At 26.5% G+C, this 17,356-nt stretch overlaps 1 protein-coding gene across 1 annotated transcript; it reads left to right on the top strand.

Annotated features, from left to right (window-relative positions):
• Nucleotides 1–15,357: 15,357 nt before the first annotated feature.
• On the top strand, nt 15,358–17,058 carry LOC110654523 (phospholipase A1-Ibeta2, chloroplastic). The gene has a single exon (XM_021810542.2). It carries the CDS (start codon nt 15,454–15,456, stop codon nt 17,032–17,034), a length of 1,581 nt encoding a protein of 526 aa, XP_021666234.2. The 5' UTR covers nt 15,358–15,453; the 3' UTR covers nt 17,035–17,058.
• Nucleotides 17,059–17,356: the final 298 nt, after the last annotated feature.

Below are 17,356 nucleotides of genomic sequence, written 5' to 3'. Positions count from 1 at the left end.
TAGCGTTGTAAATGAATCAAATTGTTTATGAGTTGCTCAAGGTTTTTTGTTTATGAGTTGCTCAAGGTTTTACTTGATAACAACGTGGCTTAATTCATTTTGAATTCGGACTTAATTTTTAAATTTGTTTAATAAACAAACTAAATTCGAGTTCCATAGTATTTAGTCAATGAGTCAGTCTATTAAATAGACCAGTGAATAAACTCATTTGTAATAATATTTATATTAATTATTATATTTTATTATATTATAAATATTTAGTATTTTATTTACATACATAGTTTTTTTACAATTTAAATTTAACTTTTATAAAAAATGAAGTTATTTTTCATACGAAGGCTAATAAAAAATACGTAGTTTGCATTTCATAACTCTAAACTTAAATTCATTAGGCTTGGAAATGAGTCGAGCTACTCGTGAGCTGCTTGAGATTCGATTCAATAAAAACTCATCTCGTCTGGACTCATTTATTGCTCTTTTTCTAAATAAGTCAAACTTAAATTTTTTAATATTTAACTCAAATTTGAGATTAACTTGAATTTAAAAAAAAATAAAATAAAATTTATGAACCAAGCCTTAATTTTTCAAAACCCGATTCGGCTTAATTGGCCAAGACCCTTAATGGGTGTAGTGTTCTTGATTTTCTTATGGTACTGGAGACGGAAAATTATTATGAGCGATGAGATTTGAAATCTAAGGCTCACTCTTTTAAATAGGTTCTTTCTTTTTTTTTACCGTTAAATTAAAAATATCAAGTGTGTTCATTTACTTTTCATTAATTTAACAATTTCATGGTCATTAAAAAAGACTACATTATCACAATCCTAAAAAAAAGGGTCGCATCATATATACTTTTAACAACTAAAAGTTAGATAAAATTGAAGAGAAATGTTAAACACACAAATTTAGTAAATGGAGGTTTTTCAATAGTAAATGAAAGAAAACTGTGGATTTTTGAAAATAAAGAATGACCAAGAAACTGAAACGTCAACAACAGTATAATGAGAAGCCATATACTCTTAACAACCCAAATTTAAATTAAATCGAAGAGAAATGTTTAACACAAATTTAGTCAATGGGGCTTTTTCATTGGTAAATAAAGGAATACTATGGAATTTTTTTTTCTTAGAGAAGAATACTATGGATTGTTAAAAACAAAAGTGGTTGGATTAGTGGCATAGGGCTAATTTCTATACCAAGTGCCTGTTTGGTGTTGCGTTTAGAGGTTTAAAACTGTTTTTCTAAATAAAAATATCATTTTAAAGCTGTTGAAAAAAATCGTTTAGAAAAAATTATTTGTTATTTTATTGTTTTTATAATTAAAACTTATCAAATTTAATTTTAAATTATTTTTTAATACTCTCTAACTAGCTAATATATTAAAAAAATAATTTTCTTAACAGCAATTTTAACAATAATGCTAAATAGGCCCTAAGTAAATAATAATAATAATAATAATAATAATAATAATAATAATAAATAACCTAATATCTAAGAATGAAGTAAAATTGATTTCACAATTTAGTTATTACGTCATATATACTATGTGTAGCGGGGATATTACGTTAGCTAGAAATTCAATAAAATCAATAGAATTATTTCAAAGTTTAAGTAATAAAATTAAATTTTCTAAAAATTCATTATGAATATCAAAGATAAAAATGGATAGATATATTAAATTAGAGATTAAAAACAGAAATTAATATTTTAAATAAAACATTATAAATAGGTAAGTAGTCTAACAAAAAATAAAAATTTTTAAATTTAAGGGTCATGTTTTTCCTTCACCGACCAAGACCAATTGTTGAATATGAACATAAATTTTCCTTGCTTGAAATTTCGCTATATGGGCTTAATATGTCGATAAGATGAAGAATTATACAGCGATCTCAGCAAATAAAAATTTTCATAAGACCTCAACAGTGTGTTTAACGAGTCATGATTCAATTTTTGCATGGAACTAGTCTCCATTGACGGATTCATGGGGCACATATTGCAGAGTCCACAACTGATACACGAGCACTCTTTATATTTCTGATTTTTTTTTAATTTTTTAGTCAATAAAAATTATTTTATTCTCTTTTAAATTTATATGAAAATAATACATTTTATATAGGAATAAAACTGTGTACATCAACTTTTATTAAAATTCACAATTATGAATATTTCATGTACTGAATCACATTTTTTAGTACTGTTTTAAAAATTGAAACAGCGGCTTTATAACAAATAAATATTAGAAAATTCTTTCAATATTGGCTTAAAGAATTCATTAGAATAAATAAAAAAAAATGTGAAAATTTAGATTGAGAAATGCAGAGTAAAGGAAAGACGAAAAAATCTTTAAGAAACTAATGAATAATAAATTAAAATTAATTCGATTTTAAAAATTTTATTTAAAAAAAAATAATATTAAATAAAATGAAATTCATCTGTAATTCATTTATGCTTTTATTTTTGATGTGTCACATATATACACTATGATGTGCGTCATGGTTTTGTCATTGTTGACTAAAACTTAAGCTAATAGGAAAACAAATTTAAAGATAAGATTCTTGATCATGACTTGATGCCAAGTGCCAACAGACAACATTAATATGTTTTATCGTCGACCATGATGTACCCCTTGAATTGATTTATCTCAAATGGTCGCATTCTCAACTTAGACCTAGCCTGCCTAGCAGGCAAGAAATATTAGCTTCATAATTCCTTCATTATCAACCCCAAAAATCTTTAAATCTAATTTTTCTTTTCTAGAATGGAGAAAATTTGCTATTTTTATATGCTTGGAGATATTGGAATCTCATGTCATCAAAGATAAAGAAATTAAAAGTGAATATATAGTAAAAGAGATATCAAACGATGTAAGCTTAAATCATTTTGATGAAAGTAAATCCAAATTTAATAAAGTTCACACAAGATAGTAATATAGTATTAAAAAATAATGTATTGAGCATTCACGTAAAACCAATTGCATCATGAAATTAAGAAGGAGAAGCAGAGTACACCTAATAATTTGTCCTCTTTTTAGTGGGTTGGATCATTCAGAAAGACAACGTGTTTTGCTCTGATTCAAATATAATCAAATAATCTATATCTATATATTAGAAAGGTAAAAACTTGTGGTTTTCTAAACCATTGAAGTTTTGATTTTTCGCTTGGTTTTTCAAATGCTTGTTTGAATTTCACCTCCATTCGAAAGCATTCATTAGCTTGAATCAGATTAATTTCCTCACTTGGTTGCATTTCTTTCAAAGTCTGTATATAATTTCTTCACAAGAATGTTGAGTCATACTCTAATAAAAAGAATTATCCTTAGATAGTTTCCTTGAAGGTGGCAATGATCTTTTTGCGAGAAGAAAATTATATACATTATATTAAATATGGGTCAAAATTTGACAGTGGATGGAGCTGGATAAAAATGCATAATTTTCAGAATTTTTGCATGGAGTGCTTCCTGGAAGGGTGGAAGCGAGGAATGTTTTATTGACCTGCATGCGCAGGCAGTGTAAACGCAACAGAAGAATTAATACTCATCTCATCTGATCTCCTTATGTGGTGTGTACTTTTCTTTTTCTGGTAAATACTGCCACCGTCAATCCCTTTTTCTCCCCCTCGCTATTTGTCTCATATTGCTCTTCATTAATTTGTTCATTTCTTAGCCCCAAAATCTAGAATTCAACATTCAACTCCTCCTTCTTAATTTATATACGCCAGCTAGCCTTTTCATTAGGGATGTTGATGTCTGAAAAACCCTCAAATTATTTAAAGATATGTTCTTTTTAAGTATCTAGTAAGTTGAGGGAAGCACTTGGCATTTTTAATGATATCTAGACGTGTATAATTAAACCTATAAAGATTAATCTAAACTGTTATAGATATTTGGCCTTAACTTGGTTTGGACATTTCATCATAAACAAATCAAGCAATGGTGGTTAATTAATTAAAAGTTAATTTCAACTTTATTAGTTGGCTCTAAACATCAAACAACCCACTACTTAATTTGTCATCCTTTTGAAAAGTACTGTTGTCTTACTTCAAACACTTGCATATATTTTTCCAAATTCCAACCTTACCTAACAAGAAATTGAAAAAGGAGGGAAGAATTAAATAAAATAAAATTAAAAAAGATAAATAAAATCAAAGTAAATGATGAAGACTTGTTATTAAGTTAATGTATATTCTTTCTTCATTTTCCTCAGCTGATGAGTTGACAAAAATGAGAAACCCTAGCCAGTTGATTCATAGACATTCATCATCTAAAACAACATATAGATAATTAATATTCTTCCAGCAAATTTCCACAGAGGACATGGAAACGGAAAACGTGGTTTCTAAAGGTTTCTCTGGGTATCTGCAATGACTAATCGATATAACTTAAACTTATTATTTATATAGTTTTTAGTTTCTTTCCTCTTCGTCGTTAGGATATATATTTTGTCTTTTTTTTTTATATAGAAAAAACATTAATTATAAAATGTGAATAAATTGAGTATGCATGGTTTAATGAGGGGAGAATAAATTAATTAATTACTTCTTATTTTGTAGTCAACATTTATATTTCAATAAATCTTTAAAATTTACAAAGTAATAATGAGTACGTAATTAATTAATTAATTAATTAATTAATTAATTATGGGAAATGAAATGATTCAAATGAGTAATAATAATAATAATAATAAATATTATTTTCCCATTAAGTGAGAATTGCGTTATCATTTTTTTAAGCTGAGCGTGTCTGCGTTTTCATTTTTTTTAAGCATAGCGTGTGATTGACCCTTTGAAAGTTGAAAGTTGAAGCTAATTAACACAATTCAACTTTCACTAATCCAATCTTATCTGATATAACCTACAACCTAATTTCATAACCGCTTTATCATCTTGGAGTGTTGTCCTTTCGTCTCACTGTGACTGGAAAACATTCCATGCAACCGGTCCCAACTCCACCAAATACTATCTACCCATACGTAACCTAGAAATGAAGATTATTGGATATGCATGAGACCACTTTTCTTATGAATAGTCATATTAACGATTTTAATAGTTGTTTTAATAGCTATTAATTATTAAATATTAACTGTTAATAATTATCTATTTATATGGTGATTTAAAGCATAAATCTTAGATAAAAATGACAGTTAGATTAACTATTTAGTGTAAAAATAGTAATATTATCTTATTGATCCTGATCAAAATGCTTCATCAACCTTTAAAAATTAGTAGTGGTAACTTTTTATAAATCACTTCTTCAACATTTAAATACTAGTACAAATGTTATATCATCGAATAATATAAATAAGAGATATAGTATTTTGATTAAGTTTAAAACATTTAACGCTACCTTAAAAGCTATTATGAAATAGGACCCTTGTTCAATAATAGTTTTTTAAGGTAGTGTTTTATGTTTTGACTAGTGTCAAAATACTATATTTCTTATTTATATTATTCGGTTGCATAAGTGTTTATAAATATTCAAAAAGTTGGATGAGTGGATCATAAAAATTTATCTCTTATAACTTTTAAGATTGTTTTTTGTGTTTTAACTATGGTAAAAAAATGTTATAAGTATTTTTAAATTTAATAGCTAATCCAACAGTTATTTTTACTGAGCACTTCTACTTTAAAACCACTATAGAAATAGCTAATTATTAATAATTAATATCTAATAACTAACAGTTAGTAAAATAACTGACAGCTACTAAAATAGTTAACTAGGAATTACAATGGGTCGGATTTTTGTGAATACCTGACTCGACTAGACCCTAATAGGACAGGTTTAGATAGTATATAATCAAATTTAAACAGTATATAATCAGATTTGAGATGTGTTCGAGTTTGAAAAATAATATTCATGATGGGTTTGGGTAGAATTTGAATTTTGCATATTAGGTATCAGTTACTCAAACTCATTTATATAAATACTTAATTAAATATTAAATATATATTTTTTATAACAATATTTATAAATTTTTATATATTTTATATTAAATAAAATAGAATTTAAATATTTTATGGAATTATTAAAATTTCAAAATATAAATTATTAATAAAAAATAATTTTTATGTTGATTATTAATTAAAATATATAAAATTAAAAGGTTCAATATTTTTCAAATAATAAAAATTGGGCTCGATATTAGTTTAAATAGTTGAAAATAAATTTTAATTGGGTTTAGAACGAATTCGTTGTTAAGAATATTAATCGAATTAGGGTTCGAGTATTATGATTTTTATGAAAACTCTACGTATTATCATTCATACAACTAACTACTATTAAAACAATTAGTATTGTCAAATAGACCCTAAAAACATTTTAGACCACACAAAACTATTTATTTTCTAAAAAAAATATTTTATAAATATAGGCCTATCTTTTAAATACATCTATTTATCTATGTATCTATATCTATAATATATATAAATATATAAATGAGAGGGTGAACTTTTGAACTAACACAAATACCCTTAATTTAAATTACTTATTATTTTAAAAATAATTTATTATAATTTATTTAAATTAATTTTAAAATTTACATAAATTTAAAATCATAGTCCTACTTGTAGTCAACTTCTACTTAATTAAGTTTTTTTTTTTATTGTATGTCAAAATAAAATTTAGTAAATAAGAATTCATTAAAATTATAAATTATTTTTTTATAAAAAATCGTAATTTTCATGTTATAAAAAAGGAGATTTTTATAAAAAAAAAAACTAAAAATCAGATATTTATACTTTTCTAAATATAATTATAATAAAAATTATAATTATAACTTAAATAAACTCAAAGTGCTTTTAATTTTTTTTTTAGATTATTTTTTAATTAGTTATTAAAATTTATTGCTTTATCATACTATACAAAAATATAAATGATGAAGAGTACATCTATATATAATTCAATAATTAATTAATAATATATATAAATGTATAAATGAGTGGGTAAACTTTTAAACTGATAAAAATATTCTTAAATTTTATATTATTTAATTATAAAAAATAAATTTTGGTAAAAAAAACTAAAAATAGATATTTATATTTTTTTAAATATAATTATAATAAAAATTATAATTATAATTATAATTTAAATAAACTCAAAGCGCTTTTAATTTTTTTTTAGATCATTTTTTAACTAATTATTAAAATTTATTACTTTATCATAATATAAAAAAATATAAATGATAAAGAGCATATCTATGTACAATTCTATAATTAATTAATAATTTATATAAATATATAAATGGGTGGGAAAATTTTGAACTGATAAAAATATTCTTAAATTTTATATTATTTTTAATTATTTATATTAATTTTAGAGTTCCTATAAATTTAAAATTCCTAATATTACTTATAATTCTACTTAAAAAAATTCTATTGCAATCTAAATTAAAATATATAAAAAAATTAATGAATAAATTCATATTTCCTTAAAAAAGTATCATCAATTTATTTTAAAAATTATTTTAAATTAAATGGCTTTTATACATAATTAAAGAAAAATAAAATTTGTAGAATCATATGAAGGCTTCAGCGATGGAAGAAATTATTTTTTTTTTAAATCTTTGTTAATGTTATGTGTAATCTGGAGGTTTAAATATATTTACTAAAACATTATACAGATATGACAAAAATTTTTATATAAAATTGGGGGTGGAAACAAAATTAAAAATGAGAGAAAAAAAATTAAATTGTCATATAATTATTTTAATTTATAAAAATTTATAAATTATACTTTTATAGAACAATGATCATGATTTTTTATAAATCAAATGTTTTATTAATTTTAAATAATTAGGAATAATTTAATAAAGGAGGTTCATAAATCATAATCAGCATTCATTTTAATATTTTTAGTCAAGCATTAATGTTTAGAGAATTTAATTTATTATTTAAAGATTAAAAAGTTAAAGTGCTATAGAAAAAACTAAATTTGATATTTAAAAGTTTAATTGTGAGTAGACATTTTTTTAAATTAATTTTTCTCGAAAATAATAAATTATAATTATTACAATAAATAGCAACAATTTGACCTTATGGGTATAAATAAATAAAGATAAATTTTTATACCATAAAATTAGAATTTTTTTCCTTAATATTTAATCTATTTTCATAATTTATGGGAAAATTAATTTTAGATATTAGTTAATTAGATAAAATTGTTATTCCTAAATTTGGAGAGAAATTTTTAGATATAAATTAAAAAAATCAGTCACCAATATTAAAATTTTTAATAATTTAAACAAATATAAAATTTGTAAAACCTAATATTTCATGACAATAAAACTAATTGAATAAAAAAAAATTGCCATATTAGCATTATTTTAATTGATACAAAACTAATATGAGAACATAAAACTTCATGATATTAAATTAATGAATTTTTTTTTCTTTTATACAATCAAGCAATAAATCATATGGTGTATTTCTTAAATTCTCTTTCTCTCTCTATATATATATATGTATAGTTTTACTTATTCTATTTCTTGGGTTGTAAATTCAATATAGTTTTTTTTTTTAAATATTATAATTTATTTGTTTCAAAAGAAAGTGTTATATATTATTTTTTTAATAAATTTTATATGTTTTTATGTTGAATATGATTTATTAATATATAATTTTTGGTATAATATTTCTCATTCTAAATTGGTTTATAATGATTTTATTATTATTTATTACTAACTTAAATAAATTAAAAATAAATTTAAATAAAAAATTATAATTTAAAAACATATTATAAAAACACGCATGAGATAAAAAATTAATGTTAATAAAATAACGAAAGCATAAATTGAAATCCAAATGAACTTAAAAATTTTCAAAATTACATAGTTGTGAAAAATCAGGGTGTTGCATCTCTAATCTCATCCTAACAAACAATTCCATCAATATTAGTTAGAGGTGACAAATTTTGACTGGGCCGCAAATTTATCCATTCTAAATTCATATCAACCTATAAAAATGGATGATTCAATTGAAAACCAATTCGATGAATATAAAATAATTTTTTAAAAAAATTAATATTTTTGTCTTGTAATATAATTTGCAATATGCAAATTAATTCAAATGTGATTGAAAATTCTTTTTTAAAATTCATGTTGTTATACAATTAATTAAATCACACATGGCTCATGCTATATGTTATTATTTTCTTTGGAAGGAACAAAAGCCCTTATGAATTGCTGGTTTCAGAAATGAAGTTGATAGATTGACTCGTGTGAAGGCGGAAAGCAAGCTAAACTAATTAGTCCTGCATTTATGAACGCTGCAATACGCTAAACACACCTATCTGTTTCATGGGTTGGTGAACACTGATAACCATTGACACATGTTCAATAAAAACCTTGTTAACTTGCTTTCACTTTCAGTTGTTGGCAATGGGTGGTCTGTCTGCGTCTCTTGTGAGGAAAACTTGGATCTTTTAGGAATTTCAGGAGTTGAATTCATGCCTCTCAATGCATCAAAACGCGTCTAATATTATAGTCTTGTTGTTATCAGCTAAGAAGACAAAGCAAATCTCTCCACCCTTTCATCTGCTATAAGGTTGGGTCTGGTCGGTGGTGATGGTGAAGCCATTACTACTACGTCCACCAAATGTGGCTTTTCTATGGATCATATATTTTTTTCTTTTGTCACGTTGATTGTGCTTCTACTAAATATTATTAATTGAGTGTAAGAAAATTAAGCAAGGCTATACATTAATCCAATTTAATTATATGAGTAACGTGATCATAGCTTTCTTTCCACTTCCCATGTCTCCCTATTTTTTCTTGTTAAAGATATATACAGCCGCGAACGATGATTAATCATATAGTTTATAAGAATATATTAATTTTATGGGAATTATTATTAATTATCATTATTTATTTTTTTATTATAGTAAATTAATTATTTAATTTTATATTTTAAAAAAAACATATTAATTAATTTCTAAATTTTGATTTTATCGTATGCTTTGTCCTCCCATCTATTTTTCTCAAATTTTGCTATTAATGAACATAGTTTTATCCTGAATTTTTATCATTATAAATATTTTCATTCAAGAATTTTTATTATTATGAACACTTTTATCTCTCTCATTGGTTACTTTTTAGTTCCTTGCTTAACGATTAAGGTGATAAAAATGGCTACAGAGACCAAATAATTCATACAATTAAATATGATAAACTAAATCATATATTTTCAAAAATAGGAGAATCAAGTCATTAATCTTTTTTTTTATATATAAATCAGGATATCCTTTATGTCCGTTTTACAAATAATCATTTTAAGATTTACAATTGTCTCTCCCAACCATGTATTCTCCAATAATCGAATCTAAATTCTTCCTCTTAGAGTGCAGTGAAGTAGGGGTGTGCAGTTTTCGGTTTAAACCGAAAAACCGAACCGAACCTATTAATTCGGTTCAATCGGTTCGGTTTTAAAATTTAATTGGTTCGGTTCGGTTTATAATTTTGATAATTTCGGTTAATCGGTTCGGTTCGGTTATTTTCATAAAAAAATAAAAAAAACCGAACCGAACCGAAATTATTAATATATATAGGAAATCAAAAAAAAATCGAATCAAATTGAATCGAACCGAATCGAACCGAACCGAAATCAAAGAAAACCGAACCGAACCTAAATATTTTTTAGTTTTGATTTCTAATTTTTTTTGTTTTTATATTTTTATTATTTAGATTTAATGTTGAAAATATGAAATTTTATAAATTTCGGTTTGATCGGTTTAAAACCGAACCGAACCGAAATTTATCGGTTCGATTCGTTTCGATTTTCTCTTATCAATCGATTCGGTTCGGTTTTTAAAATTTTCGATTTTCGATTTTCGATTTTATCGGTTCGGTTCAATTTGAAACTGAACCGACCGTTTGCACACCCCTACAGTGAAGTCATTAATTTATATATATATATATATATATATATATCAGGATATTCTCTATCTCCGTTTTATAATGCACGAAAGAATAATCTTTTTAAGGTTCGTAATTGCTTCTTCCAATAATCCAAGAATCAAACTTAAATTCTCCATTTGAGACTGTGAGCTTTATCACTGTACCAAATAGTTAATGATAGAATCAAATATTAATTTAAGCATAATCAAAAGGCTAAATAGCAATTTACCTAACCATAAACTATGTATAAATCTCTTTTACATATATAGTTAATTGTTGAAAAAAGTTATTAAATTAATTTTCATATATATTTTTAGAATGAAATTATTTTCTAATCCCAATTCATTATAAATTCAAGGCACAAATATATAAATTTTATGTATTTTATATATAAATTTCACCATAAATCTTGTATCTTGATATATAGTGAATCAAATTTAAATGAAAAAAATCTCTCATTAGAAGGTGCATGAGACCATAATCTTAATTATTTTTTCTTTTTAAAAAGAAAGACGTTCTTAATTGCGTTCTAAAACACTCTATTATGCTAAATAAAGAACCAGTGAATATAAATTAGGACTTATTAATTGGCTTGTTCACGATGTTTTTTGGTGGCTCATCCCCATTTTGTTCTCGTTTAGGCACTTTTGAGAAGCGTTATTAAATCCTATTCTAAAGTTAACTTCACGAAGAAACTAACATTTAATAAGTGAATCATTAAAAAAATTAATTATTTGCAATATTTATTAATATAAATAAATACAATTAATTAAATTTTAATTATTTAAAATCAACTTTTTAATATTTATTAAATTATAGTTTCATAAGTTTTAATAAGTATTGAATCATGAAAAGATATATTAAAAAAAATTTTAATACAATATGTTAAATTACAATTATTTATAATTTTGAATAAATAAATGTAATTTTATTTTATTTTTTATCAATAAAAAATAAATTAAAAAATAAAAATAAAACCATTTGAGAGGATAATTACCTTCTTTTAAAAAAAAAAAAAAGATTTGTGAAAAGGTATTGGAGTCATCTGAAACTGATGTGACATAAAGTAAAATTAATTTAATATTGGAAAAAATAAATCACTTAAATCACGTTTTACGCTGCTGCCTAAAATAATGGAATAGAGCTGCACGCGGATAATGGGAAGTAAAAGTAACAGAAAAAGGCAATTCCCTCGCTTTGTAGAGATGCCATTGCTCCTATGGCTATTATTGCCCCCTCAACCATTCCCCTTTACCTTTTCCTTTTCCGCCTGAGATCTCCTCCGCCACTCGCTGGGCCGCTTAGTGGAGTGTATATGTCAGTACGACTTTCATAGATTCTCATGTTTTTTTCATGTGTTCTTAATTTATGTACATATATCCCATAGTTACTCGTTTTGCTTATTTATTATTTTATTTTAATAATATAATTATATATTTAATTTTTATATTTACATTTTTAAATTTATATTGTAAAAGTTTATTAATGATAAAATTTTTAATTAGTTATGTTTAATGAAATTTAAATTTATATTAAAAATTTAAATAATTATATAATTATCAAAATTAAATTATAAATAATTATTAAATTTTTTTATTAAATTAGGTGGTGTATTTTTATAAATTATTTCTTAAAATGTAGGGACAGATGTCACTTCGAGGGTTTCAATTACCAAATTTCCTTGGGAAGAAAATCAAAGTGACGAAGAAAGAGAAATGAAATGGGACAATTAGTAACCAAATTCGGTTAAGGATCCATTGATTTCTGGTTGTTCTTGCTCACACATTTAGCTCATGTGACTAAGAAATGATGGTTGATGCATGATTTGATTAATGTAATTAGAAAGATAATATTAATTAATGGATCATCACTGTACAAATATCATTCATGTTTAATTGGGAAAAACATGATGGGTTAAAGTGCATGCATTTAGAAATTAATTCAATGGGACCTTGTATTCGATGAAATGCCCCAATGAAGTGAATTTCTTGCGCATCTTAAACATTGATTATAAAATATTTTGATTCATAGGACTTGATCAAACTGCTGTGAAGGCATCATTTAAATCATTGATTAGACAATTAAATTAATTATAAAAATATACTTTTTTACAATGCAAGAAAAATAAATATATATTCACTTTATTCAATTAAAAATATATAAATAAATACTACAATATAGACAACTGCAAAAAAAAAAATCCAAATTGAGTTAATTTCTCTTGTATTTTAGTGCGTGTATTTTATTATTAATAAAATTTAATTTGAAAAAAAGCGTATAAAAATTTGCACATTTCCCACTGCACTTCTTCCGGGACGCTGGTCCGCAGTTTAAACTTTATCTCAAGTTCTAAAAAATTTTATATACCGCTACTTTTTGTGATGTGCCAAATCAAACTCCTTGCACTTATAAGTGGAAGATCTTTACTCTTTAATTCAACCAACAGAAATTAACAAAATTTTTAATTCAATAATTAAAGGTATTTTATGTTATAATTCAATACGAAATAATTTTAGTGAAAAGTTTTTAAGAGTGAATTCTACATAAATAATTTATTTTTTATATGATTTAATTTTATTTCGATATTATCACCTACGCCACATGATTATAATCGGAAATCATAGTTGGCGATGTTGATATTATTAATACGAATTTAGGATAATCATATCTCAAAAGCTAACTATTAAGATTGAAAAATCCTTTCCGACTCTCACATTGGTTGTGAAAGTGTGGGTGTGTGAATTTATAGGCATGTGTCAAAATTTTACTCAGTTAGTAATTACATGGGTGTGAGTATTGGTATAATAACTCCTATACTCCTTCTACATTTGACCAAAAAAAAAAAAAAGAGTGAAAAACTCAAGTTTATATATATACCATATTGAAATCACATACTTTCACTGTGAAGCATAAATTTTCTTTTTATTGTAACATTTTACTTATTTAGTAGAATTATATTTGAATTCTTTTTCTACTAAAAAATAATGAATAGAATTCAAATTATACAAGTAAGCATATGCATTTAATTAATTTATAAAAAAAAAATTAACGCATTTTAGGGTTTGTTTCAGAAATTAAGTTACATATGAATGACCATTAGGATTGGAAAGGCATGCAGTAGTCTATTTGGATGAGTACGTAAGAACAGAACTGTTTGACTTGAAACTCTTCTCTTTTAATTTGTTCATTGAAAACCCATTCAATTTCAATGTTCAACATATTTGGCTGATATTATTCAGCCTTTTACCAAATACAACCCTAATCAGTAATTAACATAATTATATAATTAAGGGACTTTCTATTTCATATGCCCGGATAAGTCGATCATCAAGACTAGTCATTACGAAATCAATAACCCTTTTGCTTAAGCTTTTGACACTGATTAAAGGGGAAGACATGGTAGTGACATTATCTTTGAAATCAATGGTGACATATTAAATGACATTTTCTTATGGTGGGAATTTGATTAGCCTACGTTTCAAATTCTTGGAAGAAAATCCATTTGGGGAATTGAGTGGGAAACTGGGAATCTTGTCCAAGCATTTTGGAGATTGTGAATTCACGAAATATTTTCCATGCACAACAGCGGCTTGCCTAACTTAATTTGAAAACATATATTTATATATTTTCTTAATTTATTAATTCATCTAAAATTAAAAAAAAAAACTATTAAGTGAGTATTGAATATTTATAGTGAATCATCTAATTTAATTTAAATTAGATTTTTTACTCTCTGTTTACTACGATTATTTAGAAAATAATTTTTTAAAAAAATATATTTTTTTCATGTAAATTACAATTCAATCTAAATCGGTTTATTTATCGAAATTAATATTTATAAATCTCATTATGATTTATAAAGACGAACAAATCAAACTAATAATTTTATTTAATAAAGTTGGTTGAAGATTTATTTTTTAAATATAAAATTGACAGTTCACATCTGCTCCTCTTCTTCCGTACAAATTGAATTTCACATATATGCATATATTTTTTTAAAAATTACTCTTCATAATAATAATTCCGTCCATCTTAGTACAACATAGTCAATGTCAAAAAATCAAGTATTTTACTCAACCAGTTAGCCAATCCCGTGAGACCATAAAGGGTTAAAACCGTAATTTCATTCCAATATTTCAGGCTAAAAAGAAAAAGTAACTGCTTTTTCACTAGCTCGCAGCAGATTTTTATGGAACAATTATTATTATTATTAATTTTATTATTACAAGAAAATACTTATAATAAATAATTAAAAAAAAAAAAGATGAAAACGAGTTCGGTTTTCGCACGCGGATACCTCGATTGTACATGGGTAGTCATCTTTCCAATTATATCCCTCAAATTAACATACGCGGTGTGTTAGTTTTGCAGAAGACTTACGTTCTTCCTTGTAATTTAAAATAAAATTGGAGGGCATTTAGGAAACTTTCACAGACCTTCTTCCTATATATAACCCCTTCTTGTCATTTTTTAACTCACTTGGTTTCATCTGCCAGCTGTTCTATTCTCCTTCCTTTCGACTTCATATATCCCTTTTACCTTCTCTGTCTTTCGCTTGCTCGATAAATCTATGCAGATCAGCCCAAGTCTTCCGGCTGAGCACCTCCACCTAGTTCAGGCCAGACGCGGCAGCTTCAGATGCCAACAATCTCCGTTAAATCCTTTAACGAAACCCAGTTCGGCGTCGACTACAACTCAATCTTTGAAGCCGGTTACTTCAACTGAGTCAACTAAGAAACACCTCGCCAATCTTGAAAAACTTCTTCAAAAGAAGACTATTCCGGAGTCCAACCTACCGGAACCTGTACAACCGGTTCATAAAGTTTCCAATGAGAATAATAATAATAACAATAATAGATCCACATTGGCAAACAAAGGTAAAGCTTTACTTGAAGGCCTCAACTTGGCTAGGATGTGGCCTGAAATACGAGCTGCTGAGGAAATGTCGCCCAGACACCTAAATAGGCTTCAGCGCTTGTTGTCCAAAACTGCGGAGTATTCTCCCAGGAATAATCTCGGTTCCCGGTGGAGAGAGTATCATGGAAGTAACGATTGGGCCGGGCTTCTTGACCCGCTGGATGAGAACCTCCGGCGAGAGGTGGTGAGGTATGGAGAATTCGTGCAAGCTGCCTATCATGCTTTCCATTCGAACCCCGCAATGTCAACAGAGGAAGCTCCGTTGCCCAGACACGTGGCTTTGACCGACAGGTCATATAAGGTGACGAAGAGCCTCTACGCTACATGCTCCGTGGGGTTGCCCAAATGGGTAGATGATATTGCACCGGATCTCGGTTGGATGACCCAGCGATCCAGTTGGGTCGGATACGTGGCGGTATGTGATGACAAAAGAGAGATCCAGAGGATGGGAAGGAGGGATATAGTGATCGCATTACGTGGTACAGCCACGTGTCTTGAATGGGCTGAGAACATGAGAGCCCATTTAGTGGATATGCCCGGGAACTATGACGGACAACCCAAGGTGGAATGTGGGTTCTTGAGCCTGTACAAAACCAGTGGAGCTCATGTGCCCAGCCTAGCCGAATCAGTGGTTGAAGAGGTAAAAAGGCTCATGGAACAATACAAGGGTGAGACCCTAAGCATCACAGTCACAGGCCACAGCCTAGGGGCAGCCTTGGCCCTATTAGTTGCAGATGATATAAGTACTATACAAGCCTCTGAAATGCCACCAGTTGCAGTTTTTTCCTTCGGTGGACCTAAAGTTGGTAACAGAGGATTTGCAAACCAAATTAATGTCAAAAATGTAAAGGTCTTGCGCATTGTGAATGATCAAGATGTTATCACCAAGGTTCCTGGCTTGCCCGTGGTTGAACAACTAAATGATAACATGCCAATGGCCTACTCGCACGTAGGAACTGAGCTTCGTGTGGATACCAAGATGTCGCCCTATCTAAAACCAAATGCTGACGTGGCATGCTGCCATGATTTGGAGGCTTATCTCCATTTGGTAGATGGGTTCTTGGCTTCAAATTGTCCATTTAGAGCAAACGCAAAGAGAAGTTTAGTGAAGTTGCTTAATGATCAGGAGTCTAATGTCAAGAAATTGTATACAAGCAAAGCTCATGCTTTGAGCTTGAATCTTGATAGGAGGGGATTCTCCACTTCTGGTTGTTTGCCTAGTCCATCTCAATAAAATTTTCTTCTTCTTACAAAATAATTGTTGATAAAAAAAATCAAATGACAATGTACTTTTGATATAAATATAATGATCAAGTTGTTAAATGCAATTGCATTATATATGTCCAATCAAATCAATCAATTTTAATTCCATAGTACCAAAATTGTTTCAAATACTATACAATTTTGACATTTGACTAGTTGTTGAGTTTCAATTCTAATTTTTTATTATTACATTAATTAGATAATAACTCCAACTTACCTTGATAAAATGAGTAAATAATTTTGTTGCCCACTTCATTGATCAACATTTTACTTATTATTAGATTAATAATTTA

The sequence above is a fragment of the Hevea brasiliensis genome, chromosome 9 (genome assembly GCF_030052815.1).
Source record: "Hevea brasiliensis isolate MT/VB/25A 57/8 chromosome 9, ASM3005281v1, whole genome shotgun sequence".
In the NCBI taxonomy this organism is placed as follows: Eukaryota; Viridiplantae; Streptophyta; class Magnoliopsida; order Malpighiales; family Euphorbiaceae; genus Hevea; species Hevea brasiliensis.
Note: the sequence above shows the minus strand (reverse complement) of the source record. Positions and strands in the feature narration are given on the sequence as shown.